This window comes from Chrysoperla carnea, chromosome 4 (genome assembly GCF_905475395.1).
Source record: "Chrysoperla carnea chromosome 4, inChrCarn1.1, whole genome shotgun sequence".
In the NCBI taxonomy this organism is placed as follows: Eukaryota; Metazoa; Arthropoda; class Insecta; order Neuroptera; family Chrysopidae; genus Chrysoperla; species Chrysoperla carnea.
In genome coordinates this window covers 70597921-70622208 of record NC_058340.1, presented here as the reverse complement: position 1 = coordinate 70622208, position 24288 = coordinate 70597921, and the positions used below count along the sequence as shown (strand labels likewise).

Here is a 24288-nt window from a genome sequence, read left to right as displayed (position 1 = left end):
TATATATACTCACTGATAATTTTAATCAATTTGAATGGATTCATCGTCCCTTATTAATAAAAGCATGCCCCCTTCAATAAATAACAAATTCACAATATAATCATGTGTATGTATAAAAATTGCAGGACCCTATCATGTATCATGACAGTATTAAATGAATGACATAAATAAATATAAGTACTCAGTTACTCTGTAACTGTTATGTACGCCTTCTATTTTTGCAACATAAATTACAACGATATATACAACGAAGAGGGTAATAATGAACATAATAGTTTTTTTTTTTATGTTTCTATACATATATACAGTTTTATGTATTATGCTATCAGAGGAACAAAAAAAACATGATATAACCAGTTTAATATGAGCTAATACTTTGAGCTACATCATATCATAACTTCCGTCATATAATCTCCTTATCATTTAGTAGAGTCCAATATGGTTTAATATTCCGTCATTTCGGCACTGAACTTGATAAAAATCGTTTGATTTTATCCAATAGTTTAAATACTTTTCCAAAAAATGAAGTTTTCTTAGGATCATCTTATTTTCTTAATATTAATTTGGAAAACTTAAACTATTTATTAGTTAAAAGCATGTCAAATATTTGCCTATAAAGTAATTGGAATGTGTAAAAACAAATTTCATGTTTATACAAGCTCATAATTTTGTTTTCATTAAAATCATTGAATTTTAGTGTTATATACAATGACTTTATTGCCGACAAAATTATGAGCTTCTTTAAACAGGAAATTTGTTTTTATATATTCCAAGGTAAATTTATTATTAAAAATATAGTTTTATGTTATCTTATGACTACTCCTTAAAAAAAACGCTTTCGATTAGCTTTGCTGAAAATCCCTGCATAAATATTTAGGCATCAATATTTCAAAAACTATAATATAGATCTTCGATAAGTTTTACTCTTAATTTTCGTCTGAAGTTCTAACAGAATCTACCCTCAAAATTTGAAACGTAAGTCTCAAATATTTCCATACACTCATTTTTAAACGCCCTTAAATGAAAGCTGATAAATAAAACTTAATTCTCTTCCAAGAGTTTATTACATTGCTTTTTTTTTGTAAACATGAATTCGTATTGTCTCATTTCTGATTAGTTAAATATGAACTACTATGAAAAAACTATAAGTAACACGAAACAAATTTATATTCAATCGGAACTTAAACTACTCAGACCAGGTTAACATCATAGAATGTTCCAATACTTTAATTTCTTTATCGTTTTTCCAAACTAGAACTTTTCGATATTTCGATAAAACAAATAATGGAAGTAGCTACTAAAAAAAGAGGTATTTATATTTTTTTTATAGCATAAAGTTTGGTTGATTGTATTTTATTGTTGGTTCAAAATTTATTGAATCCCTAAATACTTTTATTAATACGATATAAAACATACATACATACATACACAAGTATAGACAATTATAACAGAATATTAAAGTCTCATTATAAAGTTATATTGTTCATTATCGCCATTTAATACCGAAGTTCTACCAAATTATTTTATAGCTTTTAATACTCGAAATATTTTTGTCTTTTTCAAAATTTTTAATTTAATTTTCATTCCAATAAAATTGTTTCCTGTCCCTAAACAATAAAAATATCCTTAAATATATAGCCCATTTCTTTAAATCTTCGAACATCGATGTCTAAATCCCCCTTAAAATACACTGTGCTGTCTTTTAAATGTCACACTAACTTTTCTCTACTGTCTAACAATCCATGACCCCCAACATTTATGTTTGTAATCTTTACCTAGCTCCGATGGGTTTCGGTAGCGCCTTCCTCAATCCTGTGTATTACATCCTAGCGTCTATGTATCGTTATTATTATTTATTTATTTATTTGGCTTAATGGCCCTTGCCAAAATATTAAAAAAAAAAAAAAAAAATATTGTTAATTTTTTTTTTGTATACAATTTTCACCAAGTAATTAAGAACAGTCTTGACCGGAAGTATTTTGACGAAGAATTGCTATGACTAAGGCATAATATAATCGCTGTTTTTATCATAAGATATTATATATAGAGAACGCGAGAGATTTGTTAGCCTGTAAGTTCCCTTGTGTCTTTGTCAAAGTCATTATTAACTTTTAACTTTTAATGTATTAAATAATATTCCATAAATCGTTTTTTAACTATTTACTTAATAGCAATAATGTAAACAATATGTAGCCAATGACATATAAATTAGCAGAAGGGGAACTCACTGGTAGTCTTCTCTATCATTCATCATATCTCGACCTTTAAAAACACTTCAATAATGGATTTACTTGTTAAAAATGCAAATTTTAAAAACTCAAATCTAAAAGTTTAAAGTAGTGAGCTCAGGTAAATATATACATTCTTAAACAATAAAATAATTTTTCGTGAAAAACGTTTCAGTATTAAACTATAGAATTAGAAGAATGAACATATAGAAATCATAATAATATAGTCTTATCTCTATATATTAATGTTAAAAACTTTAATGAAATATTAATTTTATTAATTGAAGCATATTATTTAATATATTCTATACGTAGTAATGAAATGCGTACACGGTTAAGTAGTATAGAATAGTAGAAGTTTATATTCAAGCTTTCAATAGAAAAGCTTATATATTCTCAAGCTCATATTATTCACCATATATATATTATTCATTATACCACTTAAAATAAATTATACATAGACATATCATTATAATATGTTATCCAATTATAAAAATTGTTTATAAAAATTTACTTATCTATATTAAAAATTTTTTTTATACATCATATAAATGTTAATAAAAATATAAAAGTGCTTTCAAAAATAGCTTTTAAAAAGAGGATGATTTTTATATGTGTGTTTCTAGAAGGAATATTTCTTAAATCGTTTTCTGTTAATTCTACTTATATGGTAATATAAAAGTTATGTTATGAATTCGAAAATTCTCGAATTTTCAGTATTATTTAGCTTTAAAGGCGTTCATATTTTCTCGTGTTCTCTACAACTTTCGAAATAAATGTTAATACGATTGAAGGCAAAAAGAAAGCGAGATATTTAAAAAAACTGATTTTTGCGAGCTTTGACCTTGAATATCTAAGGACGCGCATGCGTGACCATATATGACTTTTGAGACAACATTTGTACTATCAAAATAAAGGTTTTGTAAAAAAAAATGAAGCTTCTTCCGTTAGATTCCGAGGTTGACTACTTTTTTTGACTACGATGGTCGGGTTTCTAAATTTTTGTATTATCAATAATTTTTTTCATTTTTCCCTGATTTTAAAAAGGCCGCAAAGGGCTTTATAAGAGACAAATTCTGAACTACATAATGATCATTGATGAAACAGATATCACTTTTATTTACATTTTATTAATTTGTGATCAATGATACAAGATTATAATTCATCATAGATAACATTCTATTTGGATGCAATATTTTTCGATAAACTGAAGCCATCAAGGTACAACTTTTGTTTAGTATTGGAGCTTTTACCCCAGCTCCAATACTAAAAAGATAATTTTTTTCAAGGTGGTTTGAAAATTTTATATAAATTAAACCGTTTTCATTTTGTAAAATGTATGAATAGAAAAAGATTTTTAGACTATGTATGTGGATGTAATGTAAGTTTATAAAATGGTATGTATGAGTTGATAATTTATCTGTGATTCTTTATAAATAAAAAGTTCTTATTTTATGAATAGTAATTTATGTAAGTAATGTTGATACAGTTAATGCTTATGAACAAAATATATAATATGTAACTATATATATGTATAATATAATACTACTCAACAACTCTACATATACATATTAGCATTTATATTTATATAACATATATTAGTAAAATTATATTTTACAATATGGCTTGTTCAAAATACATTACTTTCCTTCCGTTTTCTAATTATGTTTCTGACTTTTAAAAAAAATTTTGTTAGAGATTTGTATATGTCTGTTTTTTCGGGCTAATAAATTTAAGAAAATATGCAAGGATTGAATAATTCCAGGGATTTCAATAAAACTTTATAAATACATACATTTTTTAATAAATATAGTTTCCAAAAATCACAAAAAATTCCTAGGCTATTGGGCTATTTATTATTATTTTATCGTTCAAAGTTGGCTGAAAAAATGATGAATCATATAAGTTATCCTTTTCAATTGGATATTTCAAAATTAAAAAAACTAGAGAGTGTGATAAAAAACTATCTAAAATATTTAAACAATCTGGTAGTTTATAATAATACCATACAAATATAAGGTTGTTGATTATATAAAACAAAATTTTAATTTAATTATGAATTCATCGAAGATCCATCATTTGATGAACAGAGACGACTATAGTTAGAGTATTGATGATTGAAGAGATATATAGCTATATTATCAAATTTATAAGCAACACTTGCACAAAATATATTACATATTTTTGAAGTTGCGTGGTATTATAAAGCTAAAAATAACACATTATTTGAGTACAAATTTTTGGAACAAAATTGTAATACGTTAATAAAAAAAATTGATATAAGGCAAAACTATCATTACATAATAAATCAACATTAGTTCGATACTCTTTTAAATTGTTCGATGTATTCTAGTTTAATAACCACACTGTTTATGATCTTCATATAAAGTTCATTTCTATAATAATAATTATAAATGTATATATATATATATATATATATATATATATATATATATATATATATATATATATATATATATATAGATATAATATACATACATTATATTTCATCTACTAAATTTTAAAAAGAGTTTCATTTCATATTATAAGTAAACTTTAGAAAAAGCACATTCAATCCACTAACTCAAAACATATATAAACATACAAACCATCATATATACATAGTAATATATTTAAAAAAAATTGAAATAGGGAAGAAAAAGGTCTCATCTCATCATGATAAAAGCGTTGTAAAACAGATGTAAAGAAGCGTAAAATGGACGAGCAGAGAGCATACATAGGTATCTATACACTATACAGTTTTATTAGAGAGGTGGAGTTGCTGGTTTGCATACATATACGTATACCGTTAATCAAGCACGGATACAGATAATTATTTGGAGAGGGGAATATGAAGTTTTTATGAGCATTTTTGAGTAATTTTGGATAAAGTCTTAATCAATTCTGAAAATTTAAGAGGGGATTGTCCGATTATATAAATAAATAAATGACTTCAAAAGTAGGCGTATTTAACATTGGTCTTATAGGAAAACGGTAGATTAATAATTTGTTTTCGTAGATTTCACCAAAACTAGTTGGTGGAAATTAAAAAAAAACTATTTAAAGTAAAGTTAAAACCTTAGTACATTATTGAAAACAAAAAATTGGTTGTGCTCGACTAATTAAGGATGTATATGCACGGTATTGGAGACATAAATTTAAAAAAATATATATTTTCAATTTTGATGGTGAATTATGTTATTACATGACAATATAATACGAAAAATAAGACTAAAATTTTTCGATATCTGGAGTTATTTTCAAAATATCTAAAATTGAAAATTTTGTTTAACTATTTAGCTTTCGATATTTCAAAAAATCAAGGCAGATATCGAGAAATTTTATTATTGTTTTTCGTCTACATTCATGAAGTTATTACAAAATTCATCATCAAAGTTGAAAATAAGATACAAATAATTTCAACCCTAAGACCAAAATTTGTAAAAGATGATGTCTTTCACCCATCTTTGGATCCGCACATGTACATTACTGGTACTGTAATTATTTATTATTGTACAAAACAGAGAGTTAGTTACCTCTAAATGTAAAGTTTTATATATATTATATAACATATATAATGTAGGTACAATTTCTATGACTGACTTTACTGAATGAGGTTGTACATATAATATAATGTTTGTATTATATAATGTGTATATAAATGTTAATATATAACACTGATGAATGGTCTGGGTTATCATTATTTTTTATTATTAATATATATATATATATATACGTATACTGGCCGTTACTCGATTACTTCGATGGACAATTGAAAATTTTTCAAAAATAACAAACAAGGGATATACAAAATTATCTATTCAGCCTTCGACTAAGCCACTTAATTCGACCCTTGCCTTCTCAGCTTATATTGCTTACCATGAAAGTGCTTAGCTCTAGATTTAATCTTTCGAATGAATCTTAAATCATAGGATACAACTAGGACTGTATAGAATTTAATATTGAATTAATTTATTACATAACAAGTAACCATGAAAATATAACAGAAACAACAACATCTAATATGGTAGACCAAATACGAAATTTACTTTTGTGTCCGTTATAAATAGCTCCTTTCTGATAGCTCGTTTCACCTAGAATAACTTACAGATCACCAGGTTTACATCAGAGAGCGTTGACTCAATAAATATTTACTTCTTATAAGAATATCAACATCCAATTTAACGTATTTACTTCAATCCAATAAATTTTGTTTACTTTGAATGATCGAGACTCATTTATAGTAATTTATTATGCCCTAAAACAGACTAAGTCCTTTTAGGCTTTTTTTCGTAATCGTGAATGTTGCTCGAACAAACTTTTTTTTATATCAAAAAATAGTTTTTAACAAAATTAACATCACTATTAAAAAAATTAAAATTAAAAACAAAAAAAAACTTAGTTGGCAAATGTAATGAAAATTCAAAATTATCTACAATAACAAAAAAAGCACACAATATGTGAAAAGCTTTTTACAAGATTTTAATTTTGTTTGCATATACACATATGGAGAAACCATAAGTAAGTACATGTTTTTTTTAATGTAAAATAAATCAAAATGAAAGCTTCCTATACTAAATAGTAAAGACTAGAGAAAAAAAAGACTATTTTGTTTCAATAGATATGTGGAAAGAAAAGCATTTGAAAGAAAATATTTATATATGTATACAAAAATATTTATATATAAATAAAAAAATAACAAAAATAAATGCACAGCGTAAAACCATCGAACCGGGGAGCATGGAGTAAGCAATAATAATATCATTGGTGATGAGCCAACCATAAATGTTAAACATATACTCGTATAGTATTCATTTTTATTCAAACAGTGGTTTTTTGTATATTATTATATTCATTATGTATTTTAATATAAAGAAAATGGTTTTTACCAAATGGATACCAAATATAACCCATTAAAATGTGTTAAAGATTTGTTATAAATACTTATATAATACCAATTTTCATTATAATACTAATTTAACGTCGTTTATTAGTCAAATTTTACTTTTCTTAACTCGCCAGCACTCGCGTTATGAGCATATTTAAAACAGAAATCTCTATATATTATAAATGCGAAAGTTATTTCATTTTTGTTAGTTTGTTTGTTTGTTTCGCTTTCACGCTAAAACTAGCGAATGGTTTTTAATTAAACTGTACAACAATATAGCTCATACTTCAGAATAACACATGAGATATAATTTATAAAGATATATTAATAAAAAAATTTTTTTAAATTAATTTAATTTGACATTACCATAAATTACAGATTTCTGTAAAAGTAGTCATTTTACATTGCCATAAATTACAGATTTCTGTAAAAGTAGTCAATATAAAATATTTCACGGCCATCTTTTCTGATATACTCAATGGATAATTACGACTATTATACATTTAAAAAAATGTAAAACCATACATATATTTTACCTGTGTAAAACAATTATTACCATTATTTTGAGTGTTATAGAAAGGGGATAAGCGAGAGCAATCTTTATTAATCTTTACATTTAAACCCAGCGAAGCGGGTGGGTATCACTCTAGTATATAAATAAGTGTATCAAAGACTGGTGAAAATCTCTACAAAATGGCCAAAATTTTTATTATAATAATAATGATGATGAATCAACAGAGTATATCTATAGTAAGTGAATGAGTGGAGTTGCAGGTAGAGCTGGAGGTATCCTACAATTTAATGTTTGGGTGCATGATGTTTTTCCTATTCGAAAATTTATATATTTAGCTACCCCAAATCCTCATTCTTCTCTGTTTTTTAGTATAAAACACCGGTTATTCGTTATACAAATGTATTTACTAGAATCAAAATCATTTATTCAATAGTAATAATAAATATATGTATAAGATGTTTCAGACATGCAAAAAGGGAAGAGTTTCCATGAAGTAAAGTAGTCGATGTTTAGATCATCCAAAAAAGGGGAAAGTTTTTCCGATTAATAAAGTACCCGAAAGCACACAATTTCTTTGTTTTTGGTTTGATTTGCAATTTTATAATGAATAGACTTACATCAGAACAAAATTTTTTGTTGCGTTTTTCTAGATTTTTTCAAAGGAGTACCCTTAAAAAAGTTCCAAAAAATCGAAAAATTTTCTCTTCAAAAAATCTCCAATATCAATAAAACTTATATAAGTTAATTTTGACCCAAAAAGTACAAAAATCAGGTGCATTTAATGACTGGTCGAATAGTTTTTGAGATACGGACTAAAATCGACCCAAATATTGCGATAACTCAGAAACAATGCATCCAATCATTAAATTAAATGGATTTTTATACTTTTTGGATCAAAATTACCCCCTCCACCGAGTTTCATCCAATTCCAAAACACAAATTTTTTTTGCGATTTTTCCCCTTGAAAAAATAGCAAAAAATTGAGAAATTTTTTTTATCTCCAATTTCGATTAAACTCAGTATATAAAGTAATTTTGACCCAAAAAGTACAAAAATCGTTAATTTAATGATTGGATGCAGAGTTTCTGAGATATGGCAATATTTGGATCGATTTTAGTCCGTATCTCAAAAACTATTAGACCAATCATCAAATGCACCCGATTTTTGTACTTTTTGGATCCATATTACCTTACGTACCTTACGGTACGTACCTCTTTGAAAAAATCGAGAAAAGCGCATGGGGTAATTTTGATACAAAAAAGAATAAAATCAGGTTAATTTTATGATTGGATGTAGAGTTTCTGAGATATCGCAATATTTGGTGTAAAAATCGTCTTCGAAAGTAAAGCTATTCTCGAAAAATTATACTGAAAATCATATTGAAATGGAAATATCGGGAAAAGTGTCTGGTAAAGAATATATTCCAAAAAGATCGACACTTGTATAATCGGTTGTATCACGTGTATCAAAGCAAAACAAAAAACAAAAAAACATATTAAAAAAATAGTGTTTTCCCGTAGATCTGAAATTCTGGAACATCTGACTGAAAATTGTATTTTGCAATCATCAAAAGCATTTATAGTAATAATAAATATATATAAATGTATCAAGGTATGTATGTATAGGTGCTTTATGTATACATTATTGTATAAATGCTTTCAAATAAACATTTAAAATGATGAAAATGTTTCCAATTTTATATTGAAATCACTGACGAATAACTTTTTGTATACAATAACACTGGTCGTTTTTGTATTTTGTATTTTGCATTCTTTTTTTTTTTGTTTAAATTACTATGTACAATAGAATGTGTACAGAATGATAACGAAAGGTCATGATAGATAACAATAATAGTTTTAAAAAAAACTAGAAAAACACGCTTTTGTAAGTAGCTGAACTAAAAGGTAGAAAATAATTTATTTAAATTCAAAAACAATCATTTTATCATAAAAAAGCGTGGGGTGGTTTATTTTCCTATTATTGTAAATATTTTATTGACAGATATTGGTAAAAGTAAAGGGATATTATAATATCTTAAAAAGTACACCATGCATTTTTACGATAAAACGATTTTTTTGAATTTAAAGAAGTTATTTTCTACATTTTTAGTTCAGCTAGTTACAAAAGTGTGTGGTTTTTTCGTTTTTTAAACTATTATTTGCTTTGTTTATCAAAAATTCAGTAAAAATATGGTAGAAGCGCAAGTAAATGTACGCAAATTTGTAATAAATGATAATTGAATAAACTTATTAAATTATTGTATTGTCATCGGTCCTTGATAAGTATGCCAAATTTCGAGTTAATACGACTTTTCGAAGGGGGTCAAAATCATGTTCAAAGATTCCGTTACATAATAATATACAAACATACGCATGAAGCTAATAAAAGCACGTTAAAAAGATAATCGAGTTATCGTGATACAATTTTCATAATGTCCTTCACTGAGATCACAGAAATTTATATTAGAACTTCATTCAATATCAATTTATGCCCAGAACAGTTTTTCGTAAACTTTATAAATCGAGAAAAAATTGAATGAAAAAAATGTTTAAAAGCCCAAGAGTAAAAATAATTTTGAGTTAATTATTAACGAAATAAAATCATTTTAAAAATGAATGAGAAATAACTTCAAGTAAATATTTTTTTATTCCCAATTTTAGAAATACTTCATAAGTCGTCACTTTTTCATGTTATATTCCTTTTCGTGTATAAGAAGAATGAAAGAGAGAAATCAATCATTTTCATAAATTTGGACTATGTTTTTTTGGTACAAAATTAAAAATTATTATTATTCCTGAAACATGCTGTAATATAGGTGTATATTTTTATTTTTATACTTGTATTTATATATTAATCAATAACTTGTATATGTTTTTGCTATTTTTATTATTGGAGATACATACAAATTTGTAAAGTTGAACATAAAAAATTTTGGACTATGTAATTTTTTAATGTAAAAAAAAAAAAATTTATTTCATATAAAATGCTTCAATATTTTTTTTTTTGTTAACTGAAAAAAACTACTTACCTCATTGTGTTTACGATTTCAACTTTCACAAGCTCGTTAATAAATCCGTTAATTAAACTAAAATATTTTTAATATGATAGAATTACTTGGTGTAATATTGAGAAAAAGTCTAATAAAGATAAAAAAGACACAGAATATGTTTTGCTTAAAATTTCTTATTTAAAGCTTTAGCTATCTATTTTCGATTTCAAAATAATTTTTATCATATTCTTTAAAGCTGATCGAACAGTAAGTACACTGTATTTTTACAGCACACAAAATTTTTTTTAAACAGATTTAACAACTTTAAAATCTTTAAATTAATTACTATTTAGATAGCATCTAGCATCACTAGTCGGATTTATGTCATTAAGTGTTTATTATAAGTGAAATTTACAAAATTTAAAAAACTCTCGAAAAATTTTTCGGCTAAGGAACCCTAAACTCGCATTTGAAACCTATCTAAACACACTCTCTATTAAATTGTCTTTTTCCTTAAAGCCTTTTCCAAATTGAGCCGATTTGGATGATTTTGGCCAATTTTTAGTTTTTTCTGGTACGGAACCATAAATTAGCACTTGATACATAGCCACAAACACTCTCCATTAACATGCCTTTCAAACAAAACCAAAAAAATTAAAATTGGTTCACCCGTTTAGGGGCTACAATGGTACAGACAGACAGACAAACAAAAACACACACATAGCGGTCAGACTATAATACCCTTTTGTTTTAGTTCGGGAGCTAGGTTAGATTAGGTTATATTGGCTGTCCACGAACGACACACTTTGGCTATAGAGCCTATTTAATTCGGGGGTTTCAAAATAATAAATAATCGTCTTTTGGCTCTGTCCATCTTGCTGGATGAAAATTTTCGTGAATTTTTTATCTTTTTAATTAAGATATTTACAAAAATCTTCATCAAACTATATTTTTATTAAATTTAATTTATAAAAGTAGACTTTTAATCTTTAGAAGATGGAGCAATATTATCGAAAATGAATTTATTCATTTAACAGTTGCTATTCCCCAACATGTTAAAATTCCAAATCCCGGTATATTTTCGGATTTATGGACTTTATTAACGAGCATGTGCCATGATTAATTAAAACTAATTTATAAAGTAAATTTAAATTAACCGGCCCTGAAAAAAATTTCCAATAAATTACGTCTAAACAGTAAAATTAAAAAGACTTACCGTATTTGTAAAACTAATATATTTAATTGACTTTATTAATAATATCAAATATTAAGTGTTCAACAATTGTTTATGGTATTTGAATAGATGTTATTGTTATTCGTGTTATTGTTGAAATATATATGATTGTTATTGTGTTAAAAGTGTTAAAATTGTTTTGAAAACTATATATTTAGTTTTGGGACTTATTATTGTTATTAGAGATCAGAATAGTATTTAAATGTTTAGTAAGTAGTAATGAATGTACTTTGAGGTGATATTGTGTGGTAAGTATTATGTGTTATGTATAGTTTTTATCAAATCGTTACCTGGATACGTGCCTCAGGTAATCCAATCTTCTCAGCAAGTCGTTCACGTGCAAACACGTCTGGATAATGTGTTCTTTCAAATTCTATAACAAAAAATGAAATTAAAGTTAGTGAATTGTTATGCTTAATTTGTTTAAATTCGATATTTTATTATAATTTTAATTGGTCATGAAGAGTTTAAAACATGATCTGAGGGGAAAATGATCTGAAATTTCTTCGAAAAATTCAAGATCCAGGAAAATTTTGAAGGGAACACAGTACTTCTGACATTGGACTTTGATTTAATTGAATAAAAGTACGGAGATATTAAATTTAATTTTCCTGGAATCAAGCTTTTTTTAGAGCTATAGGTTATATCTCAAACTTCATGTCTAATCGTTTTAGAAGAAGTTTTTTTGGTTAAAATTATTATAGAAAATGATAGAAATCAGAGACAAAAAAGTCTTTCCGATTTTAGCAACTTTGTTACAAAATCGAGAAAATCTGGAAAAAATTTTGTGCCGTAATTTGAAAAAACTTCGTGTATAGGGTAATTTTGAAACAAAAAGGGTTTATATAACGTCTGGGTGAATGTTTTTTGAGATCATCCAAAATCGTGTACGACACAAGTCAACAAGACAAGCTTCTATTTTGGATCGTATCCTGATTTTTATATATTCTGAACCCTTATTCTTCTAAATAATCAGCTTGATTTTGAGATTTTTGTAGTTGATTTTTTGTTTCTGAAGTATCAATATCACCTTTCGTATACGGTTTTAGTCGATATTTCGATAACTGCTTGTTTAATCGATAATGAAACACGATTTCTGAAGATTTTCGATCACAAAATTCCATTCGATTTGTTACAATTTTCTTGAAAAAAGGGAAAATCGGGAAATATTTTTTTTTTCGGAATTTGATTAAACTTGGTAGCTAAGGTAATTTTGACCCCTAAAGAATAATATCCGGTTCATTTAATGATTGGATGAATGATTTTTGAGATATTAACTAAAAGTTTTTATTTCGGGAGCGATTTTGGCAAATAAATATTTAATTGGTAATTGATTATCACTTGAATGAAATTCAAAGACAAGAAAATTTGATTTATTTTGAGCTTAAAACGACAAGTTTCTAAAGTTTCTTTATTTACGAAATTCTCTGATTATGAAAAGGACTGTGTTATGCATTAAAGCTTCATTAGTCTCTTGGAATTAAACATTTTTTCTTCACCATTTATTTCCCCTGAAAACTGATCTAAAAATGATACTGTTAAAAATTATAATTACCTGAATCTGTTTTATCTAATTAAGACAAAAAAAAAACATGTGTACTTAATAACTATATAGAAGTTCTTTGAACTTCTCAAAAGCTTTAAAATTTTTGTATTCAGTAAATAATAACGTGTAAAACTAGAGGGAATCATTTTTTACTTATCAAACAATAAAATAATAACTGTTTATAGTTTCAAAGGAATTATTTTATTACAAAAAAAAAAAAAAAAACTGAAAAGTGTGAAATAGGTTCAAACAGTTTCGTCAGTGGATTTATAAAATGTCGTTAGAGAAAAAGGAAGTATTCAGTTTAGAAAGCTTCACCTAAACTAAGCAATTGAAATGATATTCTTTGGAGAGCTATTCTGAAGATATCGTCATCATTTTCCGGGCTTACTTGTTAAGTGTTTCAAATTGAGACGGAGCCTGTAATAATCTAGACTAAGAAAAAAGTTTATCTTTGTATTTACAAGCATAGAATTTAAGCGCTTCTACTTCAAAGAACTGTGTAAAAATTTAACCTTAATGATTTCTGTTTATGGTGCCATTGTTTTCGTTTATTTTAAGTACTGAAGAAGTATGTCTTGCACCTGAGAATGGTTAAGTTAACTAACGCAAGCTTGTAAAGTAGCATAATTTTGTTTGGCAAATTAAAATTTCTTTCTTAATAAAATGACTTGAAAATGACTTATTTTTCTTATTTAGAATATAATTTAGCGTGGTGTTAACAAGGGCAGAAATGTCTGGCAGTTATAATTTATATTATTAAAAGGGCATGAAAATGATTTTATAAAAATTTTCTCTAAATGGAGTATAAAAATTCAGGCGTTTTTAAGTTACCGTTTTCTTGATCTTGCTAGTTCTTATACCATATTAGACTGCATTTAGCGAGAAGTATTTTTCATTCTACGGAATCCTTTTAAAACGGAGAAATTATTCGACAAAATAATTACAAAAACAGAGAGGAGAAAAGAGGAGTTCTAAAAGAATTTTATAAAATGGCAAATAACATACAAAAAGAAAATGTTTTTTATGAAAAATAATACAAAATCTACTTTTAATAAAGTCACTATACTACTATGACTTTTAGAGTAAAAGCATTGGAGGAATGTCTTTTTTGTTGTACATATTTATATGATTGCAATGTTATTTTACAACAATACACCCATATAAATATACAGGGTGGCTCCTCTAATTCCTCTAAAACACTCAAGAATGACATTTCCTTTGTCCAATATCTTAAAACTTGCTTTTTTCAAGATTTTAGATAACAGACACTCTCAATCATCATTTAATTTGAATATCAACAATTTGATAGATCAGACTAGAATTCATTAACATTTCCAATCTGATAATTTTTACTTCGAAATATATTTTTTCTTAGATTTTAGTTCCATTTTTATCAATAAAAACTGAAAATGCTTCATAAATCTCATTGACATACCTACACTTAAGGACATTTCGGGAGTGGATTCTCTTCTGGATTAGACGAAAATTAACAGTAAATTTTTTCCACTATATACCGAAATAGGATGACTTAAGATTTAGAGAGAATCACTTATAGAAGAAATAACACACAGATGCCATTCATTTCATCACTTTTAATGTATTTTATGGAAAAACGAAGGCCGCTTGTTATAATTTTCTTTATAAGAAAGTATTTGTCATACTATTAACTAATGAATACTAGTTTTTCAAATTAATCTTTTTAAAATTAGCCTTCTTACATAATAAAGCATACCCTTAAAAACACTTCAATATAGAATAAACATATGACCTTAACAACAGCTTCTCAAATTTGCAGCCATTCTGAAACGTCAGTCAAACGTCGAAAATTACGTTTTTTTAGATTCATTACCGATTGGTTTTAGACAAAATGATGTTTTTGACCTAAAAATGTTCATTTTATAAAGTTTGTATATTTATTAACGGGACACTCAGTACATATGAAAAGCTTTTTGTATACAAAAAAAAAAAAAAAAGCAAACAAAAAAGCAGCAAAAGAAATAAAATATTGTGAAACTAAAGTGAAATAAGCTATTGCGCTTTTGAGATATTAAAAAGAGTATTTGTTGTATAGAATAGGTAGTAGGTAGGTATGTTTTATATATATCTCATCTATCTGTGTTGTGTAAAGACTAAAAAGATTTAATTTCAAGTCTCTATGGGGAATACTCAACAACTTAGAGATATAAATAAAGACAATATAACCTGGTATGATGTATTGTTGAGGTATATAACAACTTACTAGATTTAATATTTTATATGTACACTGTGATAAAAAAAGATTGTTTATGAATCAATAAAAGTAGATTTTCGGTTTAATATGAAAATATTTTAGAAAATACGTTTCAAATTTTAAGGGTGGAATCTTTAAAAATTGGGAAAATTAGACGAAAATTTAGAGTAATATACCATAATTTTTGATATATTGATGCCTAAAGATTCAGAGAAAATCACTTACAGAAGAAATAACACACAAATGCCATTCATTTCATCACTTTAAATGTATTTTATGGAAAAACCAGTGCTGCTTCTTATAATTTTCTTGGTAGGAAAATATTTTTCATGCTTTTAACTAATATTAGTTAAACGGATATTAGTTTTCCAAATTAATCTTATGAAAATTGACCTTGTTACATATTAAAGCATATCTAGTTAAGCACCGTAAGCGATATTAATAAATTTATTTCCTTAAGAAAGGCACTAATGAGAATTCATACGCAAGATTTAAAGATGCTCCTTAGACAAAATGATTTTTTGGGAACGTCCTTAATATGGCAACTCAAAAGCATAACATCTGACAACTTGCGTGAGAAGACCGTTCCTTTTTATACCATGCATATATGAAATATACATAGTATATTAAGTTTAGTCCCAAGTTTGTAACGCTTAAAAATAATGATGCTAGGAAAAAAATTTTGTCATAGGTGTTCATAGAGTCACCTAGTTAGTCCATTTCCGGTTGTCCGTCCGTCTGTGGTCACGATAACTCAAAAACGAAAAAAGATATCGAGCTGAAATTTTTACAGCGTACTCAGGACGTAAAAAGTGAGGTCAAGTTCGTAAATGAGCATCATAGGTCAATTGGGTCTTGGGTCTGTAGGACCCATCTTATAAACCGTTAAAGATAGAACAAAAGTTTAAATGTAAAAAATGTTCCTTATCAAAAATTAAACAACTTTTGTTTGAAACATTTTTTCGTTAACATCACTGTTCACCTGTGAGGGCGCCAATTAGGCGGAAATTTTATAATATGTGTACAAACTATACACTAAATGTCGGTCGGTAATGCAGAAACCTATAAAGTCATTTACATATGTACTATACTTTGTTAGTTATGTCACATGTTTGTATGTGTCACATTTTTGTATGTGTTATGTGATAAAGAAATCTGACTATGCATGGTATTTCAACAGTTAACTCAGTCAATTGTTTGTTTTCACTTGTTTTTTCCGTTACTTTTCGATTTTTATTTAGAGTATACAGTCTCGTGGTTTGAATTTGTGACAGGTAGAATAATTAAAAATTAATGAGATCTATCAGTATTTATCAGTAGTTTTAACTATTATTATGGCTATCGGGAATTTTCCATGAGTGTATAACGTAATAAATTGTCCAAAAGTGTGTAACCAAGAGACTTGTTATCGATCATGATAATTCATCTGGTCATATATATTTTCATGATTTTATCAATATGGGTAAAATTTAATCAGTGAAATTAACTCAAAAATTTCCTAGGACAACTACGAAATAACAGGATTATCAGCTTTCTTATATATGACACAAAAAAAATGGTGAATGAATGTTCAAAATTTTGTTTGTATACCTTTTTCTAAGCTGTCAATTTGTTCATTGGTAAATGATGTTCGATTTCTTTGTAGTTTTCGTTTCAATCGCAATCTTAATTGTGAGTCTTCATCTCCTGATGAATTGTGTTCTGAATTACCATCTGATGTGTTTTCATGAATTGCATCCACTGAAAAGCAAAAGAAATTAGAATTATTATTAGATTTGAAGATTATAATTTATGGTCGTTATTTGTTTCTAGACAAACTTCTTCTTGCTGGCAGAATTATTACATCACCCTCATGACAAGAAATCTGTGACCTTTTTCGGTTTTAGGGTTGTTGAATTTATAAAATGGCAACTTATTTATAAAAATTGTAACTCAAAAAGAACAAAAAAAAAAAGGTCAATAACTAGATAGATGTATTTAGTTTTTAAGTATGTTGGAAATTTAAAATATATAAAATAGAAAATTCTAGTAAAGAGTAGTTTGTAATAATATTTATTCATCTATGAGAGAGGCCATCAGGTTATATCAATAATAATAATCTGACTGTGAACAACGAAAGCTTGTAGTACGTAGTAACGTAGTCCATTAAAAAAATATCACAAACAGTAAAGCAAATGTAGATCAGAAATATAGTAAAGAATCATAAAAAAATAAAGAAAAAAAAATAAATAGAGCTGGCAACTTTACGAAGAGTTATAAAAGAAAAAATGAAACATTCTTAAAATTTCAAAATTTTTACCGGATGTTTCAGATCCGAGTTATGAAAAAGAACGAGAGGTGTCGTGGGACACCCAATAGGAACTTATAACAATAGATATCAAAAGCCATCTTTGAACAGTAATTAGAAGTAACCATAGATCAGAATCAGAAGTTACTTTGTAATATTAAAAAAAAACTATTAACGTGAATGCGAGAATTTTTTTTATCTCCAATTTAGATGAACATCAGTTTATACTTCTAGTTGAATAGTTTTTGAGATGCGGACTAAAATCGATTCAAATATTGCGATATCTTCCAAAATCTGCATCCAATCATTAAATTAATCGGATTTTTATACTTTTTGGGTCAAAATTACCCCATCCACCAAGTTTCAACAAAAATTTTTTGCGGTTTTCTCTATTTTTTCGAAGGGGTACCGTTTAAAAAAATTGCAAAAAATTGAGAAATTTTTTTATCTCCAATTTTGATAAAACTCAGTATATAAGGTAATTTTGACACTTTATTTTTCTCTTTCAACACACATTTTAACTTCTTGAGGCATTAATTTCCGAAAATGCCTTCCTAGTGCTGCCTTACGTTACTTAATGCTTCTAGAACTAGCGGTTTCAGCTGCGTGTTGATCGATCAGTCAACCTCATTCTTATATACATATATAGATTATAGATGTTTTGAAAACATTGATATCTTGGCATTTTTAATTGTAACTTTAATTGAATTGTAAATTTTGGATTAACATCGTACTGTGACAAATGATTGGGCATTTTTCTGAATGTTTCGATCAAAACAAATAATGTTCTTTTTGAGGATACGACATTTTGTACACATTTTGTAAATATATATTATATAGATATAATATTATTCAATCTATAAATAAAATATAATATTATACCCAATATTATTCGTCTTTTTATTTTTATTTTTTCATCAGTTCGAATAGGGATACTCGTTTCTGCAGCAGATAAATAAAAACTATTTTACATATAAAAGAATAACTTTTCGAAATATATATATCTTAGAATAAAGAAAAGATGAAGTTTTATTTTTTCGTTAGGACTTTAATGTTTTCTTTTTTTTTGTGAAGATATTTCAAATAGAAACATTGTAATAGAATATATGAAATAGATTTATTGAGTTATATATGTATATGGATATCATTCAAGAAATTCATAGAAATTGTTCACCAAAAAATAATTTTTTTTTTCTTTTTTATATTTTCTTTTTAAAATAAAAACAGAAAATATCGCAGTGTAGAAGATATTGGATTGAATACAGTGTGATTATAATGTTATCATATGAGTATACGAAAATTTTCTATCCATCATTCGGAAAAACGGTTTTTTTCCACAGTTGCCAATTTGGAAATTACAAAATTTCATTGTTTTGGGCAGCGGTTTCGGGCAGTTTCGAATAACTTTTATTAGTTTCTAATTAAGATTTTTGAAAAAGGCGAAGGACGTTGTGTTCGTATGAAAATATTTTAATCAAAAATTTTACAAACAAAATTGGAAATATGAAAAAAAAGCTTTTCTATTTATAAAAATTTGTTATAAATAATTGAAGCAAATAATTTGGGACATTCTACTCTAAAAATTTAGAAGTAGCGCAAAATATTAAGAAAGAAATGGAATGAAAAGGATACACCAATTCTTAATCTGGTTAATTTGGATTGAATGTTTCGATATTACTAAGAACTTTTTATAGATCCTATATATAAAGTATATACATTATATACATTTTGTATCTTTACAATATACATATATAAGTAATCAATATATATATATATATATATATATTGAACATATAGAATGATGAACAGAAGAACGAATCAAACCAAAGTTTTTTTTCGACCACTACACTATCTATCTACTATACACAAAACAAGCAAACTAAAGCCACAGTAAAAAGTATATACTATCTATGAAGCTATATACCTCATAGCTATATTTTATACACAATGATTGGTATCTATCGTTCGATGGAGTTATTATACAAAAATGTATATTGAATGATCTTTGAAACTGTCCAGAAAGAATAAAATCCTTCCCATGATCGCGTTTTTACAATTCCAAAGCTGTTTGTAAGACTAGCGTATCTTGCCTCCCCAAAAACCTCAGGAAGAAAAGGATACAAAACCTCACTTATTCAGACAGAGAGATAATGTCTAGGGTAGCGGGTTCGATTTTTGTCGTCACAACAAAAATTAATTTAATTGATAGTTGTGATTGGCTACTGTAGTGTATGGTATATGCACGAAGGAGGTGCACTCAGCCTATTAAAATAACCGGATGTTCTGATAAATCAAATTATCAACGGATTGGTGGTAAAACACATAATGGTATCACAATGGGATCTAGAGCTTAAGTGTGTCCTTCGTGGGCAGCCAATATAACCTTACCTAACCTAACATACCCATGACTTTAGAGAAAACTTATTTTCTGAAATGATTTTTGATTTGGCTCAATCTAAACTTAGAAATACAATGCAAGCTTTCAGCTAGCTTTATCAATTGACGACTTGATATTTCATTCCTCTGATATTGCAAAATTAGTCTAGACACAAAAAAAGTAATTCATTCTGGTATCGCAAAGGTGTCCGACCTTCTGTCATTTGACTTCCCAATATTTAGGAGGTTGAGTGCGATATTCTTGGCTAGAACATTGAATTTGACAAGGCATTCATGAGGTTGGCACGTAAGAGTAAAACATATTCGCCGAAAAGATTGTCATATAGCAATTCCGATAATTTTTTGTGGAGATTGAGAGTGTAGATTTGATTACCCGACGTGCTTTTAATCCATCCTGTACGCTTATATCCACAGTTCTATACTATTCGAGATATTATGATGTACAATTTCTATGTTCTCTATTCTCGTTACAAAGAAACAGAAAAAATAAAAAATATATATAGAAATACAACAACCACCACGAGCGAATACACCTAGTAGTCAATGGAGATGATGATGTTTCTCTGGATATTGTACAGAACACAAATATACACAATTCTATTCGGAGAAAAATGGTTGCAAGGTTTGGTGGTGTATTATTGGGGGAGAGTGTTGTAATACCAATGGATCAAAATTAATTAAATTATTTTTATACCATGTATATATGAAATATACATAGTATATTAAGTTTCGTCCCAACTTTGTAACGCTTAAAAATATTGATACTACGAACAAAATTTTGGTATAGGTGTTCATAGAATCACCTAATTAATCCATTTCCGGTTGTCCGTCCGTCCGTCTGTGGACACGATAACTCAAAAACGAAAAAAGATATCGATCTGAAATTCTTACAGCGTACTCAGGACGTAAAAAGTCAGGTCAAGTTCGTAAATGAGCATCATAGGTCAATTGGGTCTTGGGTCCGTAGGACCCATCTTGTAAACCGTTAGAGATAGAACAAAAGTTTAAATGTAAAAAATGTTGCTTATAAAAAAATAAAAAACTTTTGTTTGAAACATTTTTTTGTAAACATCACTGTTTACCCACGAGGGCGTTAATTAGGTGCAAATTTTATAGTATGTATTAATATAGGAATATCAAAGTGAATATCTTTTGTTATTTACGTGACGTCAAAAAAACAAACGATTGCGCATCAACACTTGCGCATTATATGAGAATATCAGTTAAATATGTCAGATATGTATGTATGTGAAATGTGACAGAGTTATCAACACTGCCTATACATGGTATTTCAACAATTAACTCAGTCAATTGTTTGTTTTCACTTGTTTAAAATCATTTTTGAGAATTTAAAAAGTTGTGATTCATGGTACAAAAGCATTATGTACCATGAATCATATTATAGTGTATCCTACATCACCCCCCACCGATTGTACTTCTTGAAGGTGTTCTCTTCAACCTGCAATCATTACAGTTTCTTCTAAGTAACAGCGTTAAAAGTATGTTATTGAAAGATGGAAAACTTTACAGGTTTCTTTTACAGAATCTTTTGCTTCAAAAGTGCTTCACAAGATCTGCGGCTTTAATCAACTTTAGATATTTCTGAGAGATATTTCATTTTATTCACTTGAGTACAATTCAGTCTATCCCAAATGATGATCTCGTGTTGACCTATGCATTGACACAGAATACGAATTTGTGAATTCCGATTGACTCATCTTCCTTAAAAACATCTGCAGAGTTCTCTGTGAGGGACTAATGCTTTTTACAAAATTAAAGATGATCCAAGGTAGAAATAATCTCGGGTACTACACACTACCCTACACAATTCTATTCGGAGAAAAATGGTTGTAAGGTTTGGTGGTGTGTATATGTATGTATATATATATATATACATATATATTCGTTGTTCGATCAGTTTGTGTATAGTAGTCTTAGTAGTCTTCACATTCCACTTCGATGATTCCAATTCTATTTTATCTTTCCGCGTTTCCTTTTTTTTTGTTGATATGTGTTTTATGCCAAAATGGAAAAATATATATATAAAAGAAATGAAAAACCTTTATGATGACGACATACAGAAATGAAAATGGTGTATATTCGCCATACATAACTTTTCTTGTACCTACTAGCAGTTCTCATACCATTCGAAAAACAAAAAAATATATATATAAATATCTGTTCTGATGAAACATCACCATCGAGGAGCCTCCACCTTCGCATATTTGCAGTCCATTTCTACCTCGCGTTCCCATTCTCTGTGTATCAAGTACCGTTGTGTAGTCCATTTTCATATACGGAGAATTTTTTCTTAAACATTTTCGAAAGTCGCTAACTTCTTTTAACTCTTGTTTTTGTACCGCGTTGTCAAAAAAAGAAAAATAAAGCTTAAAATTTAATAATCCCTTGAAATGCTGAAATCAAGAGACGAGAAAATTAACTGTTTAATTATATTTTAAAATCGGCTTAAACCAATCTTAAGAGGAAGTGTTTAGTACAGGATCCTAATGCCCGAACATTATATTTAATTGTAGAAAAAAAGCCTTGAAGTTGCTCTATCACTAGTATCTAAGTGATTCAGTGCGTGCACGAGGCGAGAAAACAAAGAGCGTATCTAAATAAGAAAAAAAGTACGGATGCAGATTAGTTAAGATGAATTAATCACCTGATGAATGATTAATCACTTGAAACAATCCACGGCGGCCTTTCTTGGAAAAGAATTGTTCATGATTTCTGGCTAGAATTGATTTCACTTGCCAGAAAGAATTTCTTAGTCAAGATCACATATGCAAGAGCATCCAACATTCTGGCCGAGGATTGTAGGTTTACCTTTTCTTCTTGATACCTTAGCCCAAAGTACAATCTTGCCGCACCGGTCTTTTTTTTACCTCCAGGAAGAGTGAAAACTTGCCTTTCTTGGAGTTAAATGATACCGGGTAGTCCGTACGATCAACTAGATGATCAAGAAAAAATAAATTATTCTATTTTTCAGAAATATTTCTCAAAGTGTTTCTCAACCAATGTTAGGTTAGTTTATATGGACTGTTCACAAGGCACACACCTACGCCATAGAGCCCATTGTTATGCCATCCGGGTAGTCCGTACGATCAACTAGATGATCAAGAAAAAATAAATTATTCTATTTTTCAGAAATATTTCTCAAAGTGTTTCTCAACCAATGTTAGGTTAGTTTATCTGGACTGTTCACAAGGCTGAAGGCACACACTTATGCCATGGGGCCCATTGTTATACCATATATGTATTTTATCACCTTTTTCGTTGATAATTTCATCTATCAAAACAACTCAATTATTTTAAGAGGCTGAGTGCACTTCCTCATGCATAGATGAATCCTCCTTCATGCACCTTCTCCGTGCACTAGACCAGCCCATCACAACTATTAAGTAAATTAATTTTTCGTTATGGCGGAGCAATCGGACCCTCTATTTAAGCATACCGCTTTCGGACTTGGTTATGCTTTAACCAACTGAGCTACTAAAGTTGATCAATTTTCATATTGTTCTAATTTTAATTAAGTTCCATGTTTCTTTGAAGTATTTTAAACACCCTGTAGATATTGTTATACATTTTTATAGATACAAAATGAAATATACAATAAAACTGGTAGCTAGGTCGTTATCAATGGTAGCACATAGAGCTACTATCATGGACTTGGTTTTTTGAGATGGACTGACTTGAATGGGTCGTATATTTTCATTTGATATCGTCAACTTTTCTGTTGTTTTATCATTTGATATTTCTTCTCTAAAGAGATATAGATACAACAATATTTTTCCATTGTTTTTGTTATTCATTTTTAGTGAATAACACACACATACTTATGATAAAAATTTTATACTCTTCTTTCTGTGTCTGTTGTGAATATCTGTTGTATCTTTTTGTCTGTTTGTCTGTTTCTGTTCTGTGTTTTTGTATAACCTAACTTTAGTCTCTTTTTCTTGATAACAATAT

At 27.7% G+C, this 24288-nt stretch overlaps 1 protein-coding gene across 1 annotated transcript in view; it reads right to left on the bottom strand.

The window, feature by feature from the left end:
- The window catches only part of LOC123299318 (paired box protein Pax-6), a 111225-nt gene that overhangs the window by 17008 nt on the left and 69929 nt on the right, over positions 1-24288 (bottom strand). The window contains exons 5-6 of the mRNA XM_044881682.1: positions 17223-17372; positions 12144-12226 (exon numbers count right to left, since the gene is read on the bottom strand). Of these exons, the coding sequence (XP_044737617.1) occupies positions 12144-12226; positions 17223-17372 (233 nt within the window). The remainder of the gene's footprint in view (positions 1-12143; positions 12227-17222; positions 17373-24288) is intronic.